The sequence below is a fragment of the Neolamprologus multifasciatus genome, chromosome 19 (assembly GCF_963576455.1).
Source record: "Neolamprologus multifasciatus chromosome 19, fNeoMul1.2, whole genome shotgun sequence".
NCBI classification, from domain to species: Eukaryota; Metazoa; Chordata; class Actinopteri; order Cichliformes; family Cichlidae; genus Neolamprologus; species Neolamprologus multifasciatus.
Window position 1 is genome coordinate 9,256,244 of NC_140457.1, and position 18,512 is coordinate 9,274,755.

The window sequence follows — 18,512 nt, forward strand, 5'->3', positions numbered from 1 at the left end:
AGCTAATTCACAACATGGAAATGCTTAGGCGAGACTGCACGTTGTCAGCTCTGAGGACTGTTTATTTTAACTATGGTGAGGTTAGTTTACTATTTCAGTTTGTGTTTTAAGATTCCCGTCGTCATCACTATGCACAGCCAGGACCATACTTATGCAGTATCTGGTGCTTAATATACTACAATCACAAGTCCAGTTGCATCTAATTTGAATTGGATAGTTATGCCAAGAAACCAGAAAAGAAACCAGCCTTTCTTTGAGGGCTGTGCAGTCTCTCCCGAGTGCCTGTTTCAATCCAGGTTTGAACACAGTGGGCTTATGTGTGTCTGCTGAAGTGCTTCCAGACGCTGCAGAGCTGCAAATCACATGCAAGATCTAAAACAACCCAAAAGACTAGTAATCACTACAAATCATGATGGGAAAAATGTAGTGAAGGAGTCTTGTAGCATGTCAGTTTGGTAGAGAAAAGACAGCTTTTTTTTTTGTTCACTTGTTTTTGCACTTCACCATCCAAATGTGTTTTGATAATGTTACTTATTCATAGCAAAGGAAATTAGATCCATGGAAAAGAAAACACTGAAATGTGTTATTTTTGAATAAAAATGATTCATGTGGATTTGGGTGCTGCTCAGAATCATTGACATTTTCAAACTTGTGTCAAAGTAGACACAAGCAAAACAAAAGAGACTAAAGGCTTTTTTCTTTTAATCTCAGAATGAATCAGTCAAGTTTAAAGCTCAGAAAATGTTCATAAAGTTTATGAGCTACAACACAGTAGTAGCTTCCACCTGGGTTGTATCACTCTTTGGGATACTTCATGCTGTTTCCTACCTTAAGTGTGTCATAAATTTAAAGCAGCTATCTAGGTGCCCAACATTTGGAAGAATTTAACATCTCACTGTTGTATGAACACAGAGGACTGAATTCAGCAACAAGACACTTGTTGCTGTGTGTCTTGAACCAAGTTTTATCTCTTACAGAGTCATGTTGAGGAAACTGTAGAGGTTCTGTGTGACACTCTCTAAGTATCCAACTGATTAGACTCACTTTAATATTACTACAATACAAACAGTGGTATTTTAAAAAGCTTGACAATGATTCTAAAAAAATATGGAAATACTCCATATTACATCTCCTTAAACTATACTTTTCTGGGCAGTTGAAAGCATTTAGAGCTGTTAACAGAAGACAAATTTTCTGAAAGGAGGGCGAGGGAGTTCAATATTGACCCCAAATGGTGAAGATTGTTCACTGCAGGTTGGAGTTTGACAAATTGAATCCAGTGTCTGCACAAGTTTTTACTTATGATACGGCATCAAGCAAGCCAACTGAATTTCATGAACTGAAATATTTTAATAAAGATAATGTTTTTACTGAATTTCTCTGCAGACTTGTGTAGTTTTTGTGTTTTTAATGGTTGAAATAAATAAAAGATCCCACGGGAAATTTGTAGTGGAATTTCCTGTCGATGTTAAAAAAGGACAAAAATTAATTATCCCCATGTTCGAATGTGGAAACCTATTATGCATAATTATTTGTGTGCGCCGTGAGATGCTCTGATTTAGTGATGATACTTCAAAGGTGCTGGTGATTTTATCAGTGCATGATGGGAGGAAGAGGGCTTGTGGTGAGGTTGCTGGTGAAGGAAGGGGTGGTAGTTTTTTGGAAATGGGTAAGGGGGAGACAGGCAGTGGAGAGGGCTGGTATCACAGATGAAATTGGAGCCAAGAGGCAGCTGCAGTACATCTGTCTTGTACTGACACATGTGGCATTTGACTTCCAGTGTGAAGTTCAAAAGAGTTTTATAATGACGCAGCTGCTTAGGGATGTATGTGCGTGTGTGTGTTAGTGTGTGTGTTCTTTCTCCTTTGTTGAAAGTGGGGTGAAGGGTAGGCAGGTTGCCGGAGGGGTTTCATAGGTGAAAGCTGGAATTTGGATTTTTGAAAGTGACGTGGGCAGAATAGGAGCGGAATAATGTTTAGGAGTTTTACAACTTTGTGCTATCTAACTTTCTTAAAGGAGCGAGTATTTTTTAAAATTCTTTAAACACTAATTGAGTGACAGAATCTTTTTTTTTTAATCACTTATCTAATTCAGTATAAGCAGTTCAGAAAGTGCATAGATAGAATCTTTTGATTCTGGACTTGGAGTTAAAGACATCAACTAGAATTACCGACATTTTTCAAGTGATGGTTTTACAGCAAAGCTGATAATTCAGTTGATAGGAATTCATTCTAAAACAATTTCAGTAATCATCTAATGACTCAACCTTTTTCCTCGCTGTCTATTTACAAGCATCATGTGTGGAAGAAATTAGTCCAAGAAGTAGTTGTCCAATACAATTAGCCACCATCTAATATTTCCCACATATTTTAGTAGTGATGAGTAAATTTGCGCATTTTTATCCTCCTTTGTGCGTGCTGAAACGCTTAGAAACAGACCAAAACCACCATTACAGGTAATTTAGAGAGCGAGCCATTAGATTCGGTGATAGCAAAACATTAACGGTGGGGGGATGATGGCGCACACCGCTCACCATTTGTGCCCTTGTGTGCCTGTGCAGAACCTGCCCAGCTGCTTGACTGCAAGGTCAAGGGGTTGCCTGTCAGGAGGCCAGGGCTCAGGGGTCAAAAGTCATATTCCAGACGGGCGTATCCACACGCTGATTAAGAACTCAGCTGCACAGAACAGAACAGAGCTTGCAGGTGGATGATGCATTTGACCCCTCTCCAAAATGCCCCAAAACACTTCTCTTTCTTGTTTGTGCTCAGAAACTTCTAAATATAAGTATCACTGATAAATATAGTCTTGTGATATTGTGACTGGCTTTCTTTAAAAATAGAGCACCCTTAAGGAACTGTTCCAATTATTGTAAGTTTCAGTTTGAAAGGATTATATTTCTTATTCACGCTGAAGAAAGCACATATTTCATTTTGTTGTATGAAATGAGTAATCTCATGTTATTTAACATCAAAAACGTTAACATCAAATCTATGATGTCAGTCAGCAGTTTAGGGCTTACAAGAACTAGTTTTTAAATATGAAGCTAGATCTGTTTTTGTGTATAACGTTTAATTGTGCTCCGTCTCTAATATAAAGCATTTCACGTATGACTCAGTGTAGCTGAGATGATCTGCTTTTCATCACCTCCACGCTCCAGGGGCCATTTAATATTTATGCGAACGTATTCAGCTTAAAATTAATGATAAAAATTGTTTTCAAATGATGTGGTTTGCACTGAGTGTGGGAAATGTTTACAGCATTTATATTCATTTGGCTTATGCGTCTCGGCAATGAAATACAGTTAGGGGGCTTGTGGATTTTCTTATGAGACAGGTGTGTGCTTAGCTTACATGATTTCATCATAAAGACACACTTAATCCACATTTTGAGCAAACATATAGCATATTCAAACATCTGTCTTTAGTGAATTCTAGCGCAGAGCACAGATATAAGCACATACTCGATTGTGCAATAGTTATTCAATAAAACTGGATTGGATTAAACATTAACGAGCCATGTAAAGAAACAGGAAATAGCAAAAAGAATTGAGCAATTCACTGACTGAAAATAAAGCAATGGAATAATGAAATTAGGCTTTCCGGAATAGTACAGGGTGGGCCATTTATATGGATACACCGTAATAACATGGGAATGGTTGGTGATATTAAAGTCCTGTTTGTGGCACATTAGTATATGTGAGGGGGCAAACTCCTCAAGATGGGCGGTGACCATGGTGACCATTTAGAAGTCGGCCATCTTGGATACAACTTTTGTTTTTTCAGTCATGAAGAGGGTCATGTGACACATCAAACCTATTGGTAATGTCACAAGAAAAACAATGGTGTGCTTTGTTTCAACGTAACTTTATTCTTTCATGATTGTTTACAAGTTTCTCTTTGTGCACAGCCATTGGCATGTCAAAGAGGTTAACACGTGAGGAGCGGATCGAGATTGTGTTGATATCTGGTGAACGCAGTAACCGGGTCATTGCAGCAGATTTCAATGCAAGACCAATACGAGACCACCCATCTCCCATGCTACAGTTAGCAAACTGCTTGCTAAGTTTTGTGAAACTGGTTCAGTGTTGGATTTGCCAAAATGCGGACGCAAGAAAACTGTGACTAATAAAGAAACATCAGTGGCTGTCCTAGCTTCATTCAGCAAGAGCCCACAGCGTAGCACTCGCCGCATGTCACTGGAGAGTGGCATTAGTCGAACATCCCTTCGGCGGATATTAGCTACTCACAAATGGCACCCTTACAAACTCCAGCTACTGCAGCATCTCAACGAGGATGACCCAGATCAGCGCACAGAATTTGCAGAATGGGCAAAACAAAATTTTTTAACAGGACCCTCAGTTCACTCAGAAGATTTTGTTCAGTGATGAGGCAAACTTTTATGTGAATGGTGAAGTTAACAAACAAAACCACCGCTATTGGTCTGACGCTAACCCACATTGGATGGATCCCTACAAGACTGTTGGAACAACAAAAGTGATGGTTTGGTGTGGTATATGGGGTACAATGATACACAAAATTCACGGTTCGGTTCGATACTTTGGTGTCACAGTTCAATATTTTTTCGATACAAAAAATGTTCATGCCTTTTTAATTTGTCATTTATTAAAATTATAAATATATATTTTAACTCAAAAGTACAGTTTTTAAATTGAATGTTGCTGAAATAACAAAATAATAAAAAAATAAATAAATCTGATCGAGAAATCACTCATCTTTGGAAAAGAGTGCACAGTAGATGAATAGGGACCATTTTAGAGCAGTTCCTTTGTAAATACACACAAAACACGCAGGAACAGTTTATCACGTCAGCAAACATACTGACATTTTGAGACTAAACTTGCATATCCGTGCTAGTATTCGTCTGATGGAAGCAGGAGGAAGAGGAGTGAAAGTACACATACATGCTTATACTTCATCACAGTATTATCAATAAAAACCCTGAGGCCCTAAATTGTGACAGCATTGTGTGATGGGTGTTGTCGTTTCCATCCACATGCCACCTCTGCAGCAGAGGTTCTTTACCCTAAATTTCCAATTAGTTAACCTCCCATTGTAGTTAATCCTTGTTGTTTCAATTAAATTCTCTCAAGGAATTTGTTTTAAAAGGGCAAACCATACAAGAATACAGATTTATACTTCCAAAAGACTCCAGCCTGAAAAAACAAACAAACTACCATGCACAGATGTGTGTCACTTGAGGGATTCCAAGACAGAAAATGCTACCAGGTGCCCGAAGAATATATCAGCCAAAGCATGGGAAACCCTGCAAAGAATGCAGTACGACCTCGTGATAACATGGACATTTAGGCTTTGATAAACTTTAGCATGCCACACTATAACAAAAGTACCTGACTTTTTCCATCTTTGATAAATGCGATTATAAACCGTGGCCTACTCAAAGCACCAAACGGTTCCTCTTAAAACCTTAACTGGGAGCAGTTTTGCTGTTTTCAAAGCAATTTGAGGTTTGAGTGCTGCAGACCCAGAGTCAGTGGGAACTCAGGATGTTGATCAGCTGATTCATGAGAACCAGAGGAGGCCCACTGCTGCCATTTTATCAGATATACCTGAAATTCACCAGCTAGGTGTGACTTCGTCATTGTGGTCACTGGTACAATGTGTGTGTGAAGTTTCAGCTGGTAGTTGGTTTAGATACACAGTCATATCTAAAACTCAGGGATGAAGAAGCGATCAACGTAGGACACTCAGGAACAGTGGTGAGGACAATCTTATATAGATGATATGGTCTTCCAACTTTGTTTCGGGACAAATCAAGCAGTCTGGTTGATGCAGTAACACAGGTAAGCATGCAAAAAGACAAGCAAAAATATTTGTATGCAGTAAGTATATGGTTTCATATACTTGCTTGATTTTTATTTGATGAAACATGTTTTGTGATGCTGTAGGGGAACCGCACTGTGGTTCAAAAACATTTAGTCATATACACTGTATTTGATATATATATATGTATATGAAATTTGCACTGCAGAAAAAAATCGCAGTGTCTCTGGTTGTTAGCCGAGTCTTTTTCTTATCATTTTGCGCCAAACTCCTATACTACCACTAATGCTTCCTAAACTACAACTGCTAGACTTTTTTCCCCCCACTATCTGGTTTTTACAGATAACAAAACCAGGAGGAAAAATAAATGCACATACATCCCGAGGGAGTGATACACCCTCTCAGACAATCAAATGGCATCTCAGGAGGTTTGTTTGAATCAATGCTTTTCTATGAATGAGTGAATGAGGCAGAATGAACATAGCGAGGCAGTATCACTTACTCGACTAAAACTCTGGACATGTTGCCAGTGCGCCAAACCCTTGTTGTTCTTGCCAAGCTGGACTTTTACAAGTAGTCATATGATTGGCCTGGTTGCTGGAATCATGGGAGGGATCAGGAATGTTAATCAATGAACTGAGGTCATAAGGTTAGAAATCAGTAATGGATTGAGTATTTGTCTTCTATCTGCTTAATCATAACCATAACTACTTTGGATTTTTATGATGATTGTAGTCAATCCAAAATAAGAACGAAAAAACAAGAATGTAAAGGGTTAAAATGACCTAATTAAGAATCATATAAAGCTTTTTAATGTTGCTTTGAGAGGTAGTGTTCTCTTATTAGTTATGAATTATAAGATATAAAACAAGAAATGGTGCTAACCTCAATTCTGTTTCTGCGGCAGAGCCATCTGACAGCCACGCTTGTGACGTCCATCCTGGGAGCGGTGATCGGCTCCCTGCAGATTGGTTACCACACTGGCAACATCAACGCTCCAGCCAAGGTGAACAGAGCTAGCAGCATCTGAGGGACAGCACACACATTTATGTTTCAAATTGTATTATAAGTGTGATGTGTAAATTAAAATCTATACAAAACAATCTGCATTGATCAATAGAATTATTTTTGGAAGTATAAAACTGCAACAAAACATAACTCCAGACATCAAAAAGTAGACATTCTCGTCTGGCTGATATTCCTTAAAAGGCCTACATTGTCCAGATATAACAGTTATGCAGCGGAGAATGCTGGAAAGCATGCTGCCTGTCAAACATATTACAGAGCCTCAATAAAGCCCTATTTAAGGTAACTCTCCGTCTCAGCTTTGGATTTGGCTCCCTTTTTTGGAATGGTTTTCCATTTTCACAGGTATACTGTTCTAACTTTACAAAATGAAGCAGTTGTTCTACCCACTCAAAAATCCCAAAACAATAATTCATGAAATCGTTCTTGTGGAGGAAGTGTTTCTGTTACAAAAGAAGCAACACATGAATGATTTTGAACACTGCATTAGTCATCTGTGGAAAAAGAGGAATAAAAACACATCTTTGTAAACGCTTTTTATGTGTGTGTGTGAAAAAAACATGTCATTGCATCTAATTGAGTTAACAGTGCAAACTGATTCACTTTGGCATTGTTGTTTAGATTATCGAAGAGTTTTTCAACAATACCTGGAGAGCCAGACACAACCACTCAATCTCAGATCACAGTCTTACTTTCTTGTGGTCACTCTCTGTCAGCATTAAAGATTTTGGAGCCTTACTGGGCTCGCTGGGAGTCAAATATCTGGCAGATTCTTACGGCAGGTAAGAAAACCAAGCTAACTTTTGTAAAGTTTCCAACAGCGCTTGCTTCCCCCCACCCCTCCTTATAAATTTTCTTGTTCCCCTCCAGGCGTAACTCCATCCTGATAGTTAACGGTTTGTCTGTGGTCGGAGCATGTTTGATGTTTGCCTCCAAAGCCAGCGAGTCATTTGAGGTCCTCATCCTAGGGCGACTGGTTTTCGGTCTGTTCTGTGGCCTGGTGATGAGCCTTAACCCCCTCTATATCCAGGAAGTTTCCCCCACCAACCTCAGAGGAGCATTTGCTACACTGAACCAGGTGTCTTTCGCTGCAGGCATCCTGGTGGGTGTGGTGAGTTGAGCTTTAATTTACATTTAACTTCCTTCTTACTGCTCTTGGTAAGGAGATGCATTAAGTTCATCAAAATCCCATAATACATAAATTAGAATTTATACGATACATGGATATGACATGAAACTAGCTGCTCGTGTGCTGCAGGTGGCTGGTCTCGAGATAGTGTTGGGCACAGAGCATGACTGGGCCATGATGCTGTCCCTGTCTCTCATCCCGGCCCTCACACAGTATGTGATCCTACCCTTCTGTCCTGAGAGTCCCCGCTATCTGCTCATCAACCGGCAAGAAGAAATCAAGGCCAAAAGTGGTAGGTTCCACTCACTGGACTTACTGTTCATATCGTTTAATAAATTATCATCTCTCTAAAGAGATTACTCTTTTGTATTATGATATATTAAAAGAGATGAATTCATTTTTATGACATTCTCAAGTTGGTTCCAGAAGTTAAAATGCATCCCCTTAGAATATGTTGAAAGTTGTTTCTTTAATCCTGCAGCCCTGCTGAGGCTGAGAGGCAGAGCAGAAAATGTATTTGCTGAGCTGGAAGAAATGAAAGATGAAGCTGCTCACACACAGAGTCGTGTCACCATCCAGGATTTCTTCAAGAAACGCAGCTACAGGCAGCCGATCATTATCGTCCTGATTGTTAGCCTGGGAAGCCAGCTCTCTGGATTCAACGCGGTCAGTGATAAAATCCTCTTAATCTGAAAAATATTTCTCTGACATATATTTCTCTTTTTCTATGTGTTGAAATAGATGAAGTAAAAGCTCCTGGCCTCAACTTTAGCTTTACCTTTTTCCTCGGTGTCACGCTATGGTAACCTAACTCTGAAAGACACGAACAAACTGACGCAAAATATGAAGTGATCAGGCAAACTGATCAGGTTAAGCTGCTATTTACCAGTCTCTCTATACCTGACAGCTGCAGAGACTGGCCAATACCATCTTACATGAAGACACCCATCCCTTTTGTGGGGATTTTTAGCTTCTTTCCTCTGGATGGAAAGGAGGCTTACTCACTTTTGGAGGCTGCCTCAAGGAGTACTTGGCATTTCTACATCGGCTTCTTTTCTTTTTCAGTTTTGCACACTTGCTGTAACCCTGAGAAGAGCTTGAGGCAATATCCCAACCCTAAAAAAAAAAACATTGAAATATTTCTCAGTTACTCACTAAACTAAACTAAATTCCTGTGCTTTTCTTCCAGATAATCAACTATTCCACCAAAATGTTTCAGGCCAAGTTTGACCAGGCCAAATATCTCACACTGGGCGTTGGGGCCGTCAATCTGACGTTCACTTTGGTAGCAGTGAGTACAAACCAAGTGCTGATCCTTTATATTGCATTTCAGTGTGTTTTTGAATGCAAAACAATATTATTTATTATATTTAATAAGTTGCTCAATATAATCAGTAAATCAGCTGTGCCCTATTTTGTTGATTTTGTCACAGAAAGCATGAAGTTTGGTCATTATTTCTTCATGAATGGTTTAACAGCATGAACCACAAAAGGGATAGTGTTGCATTTTAATACCAGTGTGTTGTTTTTTCCTCTCCAGTTCTTCCTGATGGAGAGGGCAGGGAGGAGGCGGTTGCTCCTGACTGGTTTCATCTCCATAGCAGTGTGCAACTTAATCATGACCGTAGTCGATTCTGTCCTGGTAAAATCATCTATGTGTGGTTGTTTCCATTTGTGCAGAAAAAAGTTATGTGCTGGTTTTGAATGTAGATCCAACTTCTGCAAACCGTGGAACCCGATCTTATGACATGATTAAATGGATAATATAAAAAAACAAACCATGGCATAGCTTGGAGGATGTTTGAAAAGGAAGCTTCAAGTTTAAACAATTTTATACTAAAAACTGTCTAATTTAGAGAGAAAGACACCATCTACATGTTAACCTAAGAGAATTTTCTACATGTCTACACGACTAACCTACAACCATCCTTCCAATTTATTATTTTACTGTGCAGCATCTGGTCCCAGAACTCAGATGCCTACAAGTGCTGCTGGTTTTCTGCCTGACTTCAGCCTATGAGCTGGGCCCAGGTCCGATCTCCTGGTTCATTGCTGCCGAGCTGTTCGACCAGTCTGGCAGACCTATAGCCATGGCCTTCAGTAGCCTGCTCAACTGGGGAGGGAAGTTTGTTCTGGCACTTCTCTTTCCTCCATTACTGGTGCGTAACATTTATACCGTTGGCCTGCATGCTGTATGACCAAGCAAGACTTCAGGGGAAACTTTAAAGGTGGATTTCTTGTTTGCTTTTGTGAGTTTGCTTATACCTCAGAGAAATAGCTGTTAAATACAGGCTATAAATCTGCACCATCTGTTATACTGCACATATGTATCTATAGAAAAACATATAAATCTATTGCTAAATCCTTTAAATCCAGCTTGAAATAATGTAATAAGTAATTAAATTACAGTTAACAAAAGAAGCATCTGTTCCCTATAGTGCAGCAGAAATGGCAGCCAACATGAAATTAAGACCAGTGAACCAAATCAATACCTTTTGTATTTGCTTTCTTTCCTTCTCTTTTTAACATTGTTTTGCTCTTGTGGTATGAGATTCCCATCTCAAGTGACCATTCCTAGGTAAGCAGAGGTCAAATAAAAACATTTAAAAAAGGATTCTTGTCTGTCTCTCTCACACAGAAAATCTGTGGTGCTTATGTCTACCTCCTTTTTATGATCGTGGCTCTGCTCGCCTTCACCTTCACCTGGATTCGCCTCCCGGAAACAAAGGGTCGTACATTTGATGACATCGCAGAGGAGTTCAGAGGAGCAGAGGGCATCCCGTTGCACAATAAGACTGTATTCAACACTTTCACCTGAGCAACGTGTCAGTTTTGATTGATGCTGGTCAATAATCAGTGTGTGAGTCAATTCAATTTAAAGCAACAAAAAATATGCTACAAAACGGTTTTGAATATAAATCTGGTGCTCACAGCATTGAAAAATGACTTTTAAATAACAAACCTTTAACACAAAACAAGGAAAACACAAACGCCAAACCATCTTATCAATGCAATTGCTGTTACTCAAAGCACGCACAGATATTATTTATGCAAAGACATTTTAATATAAAAATTATAATTATTAAAACTCAGAGCACCAAAAATTTATTCCATTAGGTACAGGTTCTGACTCTTACTTTTACCTTACTTCTTTAAGCTCTCCAGCAAAATGACACTAAAAAAATGATATTAAAAGTAGATTATAGTTTATATTTATCCTGCATGTATGAGGCATTTTGTGGCCATTGTGTTGTTATTTTGTAAAAGCACTAGGGGGAGATTATGTGAATAGTGGAAAAAGTTTGCAACACATTCTTTGCATAGTTTATAGCTTGTAAAAACGCTGCATTTATTTCCACACCATCAACCAAGCTTCTTTTTTTAATTTTAACACACGAGTGTACCGTGACACACTGCCTGGCAAACAAGAAAGTTAGAACACTTCCAGCATGTCCAAAATGTTTAACAGAGTTCCTGTAACTTCTTGTCCTCTTGTTATTTCCATAAATCTGCTAGTTATATTGTAACTTAATATCAGGTAGTAATGAGATTATTGTAATTCTTAAAAATGGTTTTGTAGTGATCCAATTAGATGTTTTTGCTTATGTAAAAATTGTACTTTTAAATGTTCAGCCTAGTTTAAGGCACCATCTGTACCTAATCTCCTATGGAGCCTTTAGTTGGATTCTCAGCGGTGCAGCCTTAGAATTCATTATTTGTGTGCAAAATCTCACATGTCTCTGAATTGTGTATATTTGTAATATGCCTGAAAACCAACCACAGCTCTGAGGATAAATATGTGATCCAACACGATCCACTTTGACTCGCAGGAACCGCAGAGGGAGTGAGACCAGGAGATTAGACGACAAGTTTGGCTTTTAAAACAGCAGGGGGTCAGAATAAAATGGAAATGAATAATGCTGTACTTGTCTATTCAAAGTCAGTTTCTAATAACTCAAAAACGGAGCCAGAACTCAGTCAGCTTGTAAAGGTTCTCATTTGTCTATGGACAGCTTGTTTTTTCTTTTTAGACACACAAGCAAAGTCAACAGAGACTATGATTTTTTTCAGATCGACTGAGCAGGGTGTTTAGAAAACAACATTCAGGATTTCATTCAATTTTCCAACACTTTGTGTAAAAATATGTAAGCAGCGCCATCTACTGGACCAAACCGTCTTTTTTAGTTATTAATCCATAAACTACATGCAGATATATGTTGGTAAATGACTTAAGTGGCTTTAGTTAGTGGTGCAGCAAAGAGGAGACAACTGATCAAGTGGACAGCACGGTGAAAGGGAGACAGGAAACAGTTTTCACACTGCTACGTGTAGCTTTTGTAAATAAAAAAACAACAATACTGTATTGTTATAATAAATGAGTGTATTAAAAAAAACGTGTAAAAGAACTGCAATATCAAGTCATTTTCTCTGATAACCGATCCTGACAAAAACAAAAAAGGAAGATTGAATCCATGAAGCCACACATTTGTTTTGCTTGAGGATATTATTAAAAATACCTTCACCACCCTTTCAACTGATGCTATTTAGTCACTGTGATTTGAGTAAAACACAGAAGGACTGCTGTGTAAACTTTTATTTCACAGCTAGAAAAGCCATAGCAACATAAAAGTAACAGCAGACAGTATTTATTTATTTTTTAATTACAAGATATTAGTTTATTTTTTATGAATTTCAAATGATAACATAAGTAAAATGGCTTTGATGGACTGTAGGGGGAACCAGAGTACCAATTATATTACATCTGCAGTTGGACTGAAAGTCTTGCTACGTATAGAGCAGTTCCTCAGAATCTGGGACAATATAATCTAGAGGGACAGTCTCACCAGCAGCTTTACATATCTCTGTACCTACAGTTTATACGATGCTGACACCTTTTGTCCAACAGAACATGAATACAGTTCTCAACAAAGTCATCCTCGGATTATTCTTCATTTTAAAGTGGGATTCAGGTAATTTGCAGTCTGATCAACATTTTTAATGTTTTTGCAGTTGTTGTGAATGTTTTTTTCTTTTGTTTTTTTTTCTACAGTGTTTGAGTGAAACACTATGCTACATATAAAAAGTTGTGTGTGGTAACATCTTCTGTTAAACTCGTAGGTGATGGGAGTGATGTCACCCAAAACTCCACGATCTGGAAAAAACAGGGCGAAGACGTAACAATAAACTGCAGACATACCAAGAATGTAGACTATTCTCAGATGTATTGGTACAGACAGCTTCCTGGAGAAACTATGAAACTAGTTGTGTTCACAACTACAGCAAAACCTGATCATGATTTTGGAAATTTCAGCAGGGAGAAATTCACAGCCACCAAGCCTGACTAAGTGATGACCTGTAGGGGGACCAACAGCATCAGTATATCTACTCCACTCTACACTTCAGCTTCATTAAGCAACACTCCCACCTGAAGCTTGTCACACGTCTGTCTCAAACTGGTCTTGTAAAAAACATGATGAACAAACAAGGCTGCGTCATTTTAAACTTTTTGCTCTGGGTATCAGGTAATTCGCAGTAAACTCTTTTATTATACCAATTCAGCTATTCAACTATTTCACATTTTGAAACAACTTATTTAAATTGACAGTTATTTTGTTCTAAGAAATTGTGGATAACAAAACACTTTTTTAATGCTAAAAATAGTAGAAAGAAAAAAAAAACCCCATAATAACATGCATCGTTACAGGTCGAACATATGGAAGTGTCAACCAGGCCTCCATGCTTTGGAAAAACCAGGGTGAAGATGCAACTCTAAACTGCAACCAAACCAATATAGAGTTTTACCAGATGTACTGGTACAGACAGCTGCCTGGAGAACCAATGAAACAAATGGTTTACACTATCCCAAACGCCGAACCTGACTTTGAGCCAGACTTCAGGGATGAAAAATTCTCAGTAACAAAGCCTGACGCTCACAGTGGGACACTGACAGTGAAGAATTTGGTGCCAGGAGATCGAGGCTTGTATTTCTGTGCTGTCAGAATTCACAGTGATACAGACACATTCAACACCCGTACAAAAACCTCAGATCATGAACTGTAGGGGGATGTCAAGGATCACAAATACTCACAACTAAACGTTGATTCGTCATGTGAAAGGTGACACCACAGATAACAGGATGACAGAGCTCCACACAGAGCAGTGACACTCGCACCTGCAACTCTGTATGCCAACATAAATTCATAGTTTCATTTACTCATTCAAACCTTACATAAAGCAGACCTGTGAGTATAAATTGATCTATGCCATCTGACAAAGAAGGTTCAAGTTTTAGTTTCTTCTACTGAAGCTTTACAGTTTCCAATCAGTGGGTAAAATCTCAGACATGTCTCAACTCTAAATTTGAAAGATGTCTGAAAAGCAACCACAGCTCTGAACATTAAGTCCAACATGTTGGAGGACACCACACAGGGTGTGGAACCAGAATTTGTATGTTCAGAAGATACGCTGATAACAAGTTAAAGAAAAAATAAACACTATTTTTTTCCTATCTGAATACAGAGACAGCTATCATCTCTTATTCAGCACCGTCAAGCTGACAAACATCTTATTAGTCTTAAAGTTTGAAATCACAACTAAAACTGATGGCACTGATGGACTGTAGGGGGACACCGAGTGCCACGTAGTTCCCACCTGCAGCTAGAGTGAAAGTGATATGTATAGAGCAGCTCGTGGGATCACATCACACACTGTAGTGACAGTCTCACCTGCAGCTCTTCACATGCTGACACCTTCTCTCAAGTAGAACATGGAAATTGTTTTTATTAAACAGCTTGTCCTCGGATTATGCTTCATTTTAAAGTGGACTTCAGGTGATTTACATGTTTAGCAATATTTTCTTGTTTTAGCCATCACCGAGAGTTATTCAGGTGTTTTCAGAGTGTTTCAATGTAAAACTGTGCTACATATAAAAGGTTGCGTGCGGTAACATCTTCTGTTAATCTCACAGGTGATGGGAGTGATGTCACCCAGACCTCCATGATTTGGAAAAAACAGGACGAGGATGCAACAATAAACTGCAACCACACAAAGGATTATACTTATTCTCAGATGTATTGGTACAGACAGCTGCCTGGGGAAACTATGAAACTCGTTGTGTTCACAAGTACAGCAAAACCTGATCATGATTTTGGAAATTTTAGCACAGAGAAATTCTCAGCCACCAAGCCTGACGCTTACACTGGGACGTTCACAGTGAAGGATCTGGAGCCTAAAGACAAAGGCTTGTATTTCTGTGCTGTGAGCAAACACAGTGATACAGATGCACCCAGTAGCTGAACAAAAACCCCAGTACACTGTCTGCAAAGTTTTAACTACTAATCTCCTCCCACCACACAATAAATGCACCTGCAGCTTTTTATCTGTGACAGTTATTCTTTATATTCTGACTTTATAGAGATGATCAAAAATATTCTTGGCAGCACATGATGTTTGTAACTGAAATGTATGATAGAGAAAATAAGAAGTACTCAGAATTGCTGTAAATGTTCTACCGTGTAATAATTAAAGTGCTCACTTCTAGTCATGTTTACCATTTTAGATCCAGCTAACTGAAACTAAATAAAAGAAATCAATTTAGTTAAATTAATAATCAGCCACACTGTGAGACTGTTCCTGTATAAAGTCTGTGCCACAGCATCCAACTCCACATAGCCTTCACTCCATTTACTCCACTAGGTGGAGACAGAGTTCAATAAATGAAACCATCACTTTCACAGACTGTCTTATGAAGATTCTGCTGCTCAGCTATGACGTGCAATGACACAAACAACTGCAGACACCTCCTCAGGTTATCTGTTACCAGCGATTTATTCTCATCCACAGCTGATGAACTGACAATACGTGAAAGGACAGTTAGCTTAAATTGTTTGACATGATTGCTGTGGTCTCTATATTTTGTTTTCTTCACTTGCCAGAAATGACGGGTAGGGAAAACAACAATACTAATGATAAAACACATAATGTATTGTTAAAGATTTCTGTATTTAATGTCATTTTTTGCTTTTCCACAGGGGCATCTGACACAAAACGTGTCAACCAAACACCTCAATCCATCATTAAGAGAATTGGTGAATCTGTCGAAAGTGAAATCAAATGTTCACACAGCATACCAAGTTATCAGGTCATTCTCTGGTACAAGCAAGATGAAAAAGGAGTCCTACAACTTCTGGGACACCTAAATCTGAAATATCCAAACATTGAGGATGATGTCAAAGGGAAAATCAGCTTTGATGGAGATGGCCAAAAATATTCAAACCTGGCCATTTCTAATGTTTCTGTGACTGACAGTGCTGTGTATTTCTGTGCTGCTAGTCAGCACAGTACTACAGATTCCACTAAAGTCAATACAAAAACCTATAAACCCTAATGTCTCTGATAGATTCATATCTGAACACCTGCTGCCAGTCTGCAACCAAACCCAGACATTGAAAAAAATGACTAACTGATGAAGTTTGATCCCCTCTGAAGTCACATTTGAGGCTCAATTTAATCCTTAAGATTTCCTTTAATTGGTGAAAGCAGGAACAAATTAATTATGTTCACTGACAGAACACTGACATGCAATTCCTATAATCAAGCTGGACCAGTTTCCTTGTCAAGAATTTCAGTCAGCCAGGGAAAATTTTAAAAAACAATTAAAAAAAAAAAAATGCACCATGTACCAAAATCCAGTTTCCTCAGTCATCATATGTTATTGTTAATGGAAATCATGACCTGTAGGCGGACCAGCAGCGTCACATATACTTACAATTTCATTGAGCATCACTCCCGCCTCCAACTCTTCATACAACTGTCTCAAACAGGTCATGCCAAACACAACGTGGACATCTTCATCATGAGCAAACGACGTCGCCTGATATTTTTATTCTTATTGCTGTGGGTATCAGGTAATTCCCAATAAACTTTATAATACAAATTCAACTTAAACCATTTCATGTTTTTAAACAATTTATTTTAATTGCCTGTCATTTTGTTTTAAGAGATTTAGGATAACAAAAAATATTTAATGCTTAGTGGAAATGAATAATTGATCATGATTGCTTCTATCATTACACACAGGTCTAACTGATGGGGGGGAAGTCAAGCAGACCTCCATGCTCTGGAAAAACCAGGGTGATAATGTATCTATAGAATGCAGTCATACCTATGGCAGTAGCTATTTCCAAATGTACTGGTACAGACAGCTGCCTGGAGAACTAATGAAACAAATGGTGTTTACTACTGCAAACTCCCAACCCGACTTTGAACCAGACTTCAGGGATGAAAAATTCTCAGCCACCAAGCCTGACGCTCACAGTGGGACACTGATAGTGAAGAATTTGGTGCCAGGAGATCAAGGCTTGTATTTCTGTGCTGTTAGTATGCACAGTGATACAGCCACACTCAACACCCGTACAAAAACCTCAGATCATGAACTGTAGGGGGATGTCAAGGATCACAAATACTCACAACTGAACGTTGATTCATCGTGTGAAAGGTGACACCACAGACAACAGGATGACAGAGCTCCACACAGAGCAGTGACACAACCACCTGCAACTCTTCATAGCAATATAAATTCATACTGTCATTTATTCGTGTTTCAAAGACTACTACAACACAGACATTATCAAACACATTCACCTGTATTGTTTAACGCTTCTGCTATGGATGAGAGGTGACTTTGACTAAGGTCCCATTTAGAGCATTCATTTTTCACCATGCTCTTGATCTACACTGTAGTCTGAGAAAAGAAATACAAACATTTGCAGCTGTGTTACTTTATGTAACCATTTGATTTAAAGTTAGAAAACTAACTTTAAAGAGCACAAAAAAGGAGCATTTTTCGTTCTTTTACAAGACTAATTACTTTCATTCACCTTGTTTTCTTGAAACTACAATGATAACATACAGAAAAATATAAAAATCAGAAGCTTTTTTTCATTCTGAGTAGAGAGACATCTATTATCTCACTGCACAAGATGACAAACAGTTTGTCAGTGTTACAGTTTGAGATCACAGCCAATGCCGATGGCACTGATGGACTGTAGGGGGCCACCGAGTGCCACGTGGTTCCCATCTGCAGTTAGACTGAAAGTGCAGATGTGTATAGAACAGCTCACGATATCACATCACACACTGTAGTGACTGTCCCACCTGCAGCTCTTCACATGCTGACACCTTCTCTCAAGTCAAACATGGAACTTGTTTTCATCAAATGGCTCATCCTCGGATTATGCTTCATCTTGAAGTGGACTTCAGGTGATTTACAGGTTTAGCAATATTTTCATGTTTTGTTTTGTTCAGAGTGTTTGAATGTAAAACTGTGCTACATATAAAAGGTTGCTTTTGTTAAACTCACAGGTGATGGGAGTGATGTCACCCAGACCTCCATGATTTGGAAAAAACAGGGCGAGGATGTAACAATAAACTGCAACCACACAAAGGATATTTTTCACAACCAGATGTATTGGTACAGGCAGCTGCCTGGAGAAACTATGAAACTCGTTGTGTTCACAAGTACAGCAAAACCTGATCATGACTTTGGACATTTCAGC

At 38.7% G+C, this 18,512-nt stretch overlaps 2 protein-coding genes across 4 annotated transcripts in view; one reads left to right on the top strand and one right to left on the bottom strand.

Moving 5' to 3' along the window:
- Positions 1 to 18,512, bottom strand: part of ccdc177 (coiled-coil domain containing 177) — a 152,570-nt gene that overhangs the window by 73,406 nt on the left and 60,652 nt on the right. The window contains exon 2 of one of the 2 annotated variants that reach the window (XM_085143374.1): positions 6,687 to 6,827. The gene's annotated coding sequence lies outside the window, so the exon portion shown is untranslated. Of the gene's footprint in view, positions 1 to 6,303; positions 6,401 to 6,686; positions 6,828 to 18,512 lie in introns of those variants that run through there. The other variant, XM_085143375.1, reaches the window with a different exon arrangement.
- slc2a1c (solute carrier family 2 member 1c) lies at positions 1,546 to 13,089 on the top strand. 2 transcript variants are annotated; one of them, XM_085143405.1, is made up of 11 exons: positions 1,546 to 5,821; positions 6,144 to 6,229; positions 6,709 to 6,807; positions 7,449 to 7,609; positions 7,698 to 7,938; positions 8,086 to 8,248; positions 8,438 to 8,622; positions 9,146 to 9,247; positions 9,497 to 9,598; positions 9,912 to 10,115; positions 10,595 to 13,089. In XM_085143405.1, exons 2-11 carry the CDS (start codon positions 6,215 to 6,217, stop codon positions 10,772 to 10,774), a joined length of 1,452 nt encoding a protein of 483 aa, XP_084999531.1. In that variant the 5' UTR covers positions 1,546 to 5,821; positions 6,144 to 6,214; the 3' UTR covers positions 10,775 to 13,089. The 2 variants fall into 2 exon arrangements, with proteins under 2 accessions (XP_084999531.1, XP_084999530.1); XM_085143404.1 differs by lacking the exons at positions 1,546 to 5,821; positions 6,144 to 6,229 and having other exon boundaries at positions 6,393 to 6,807.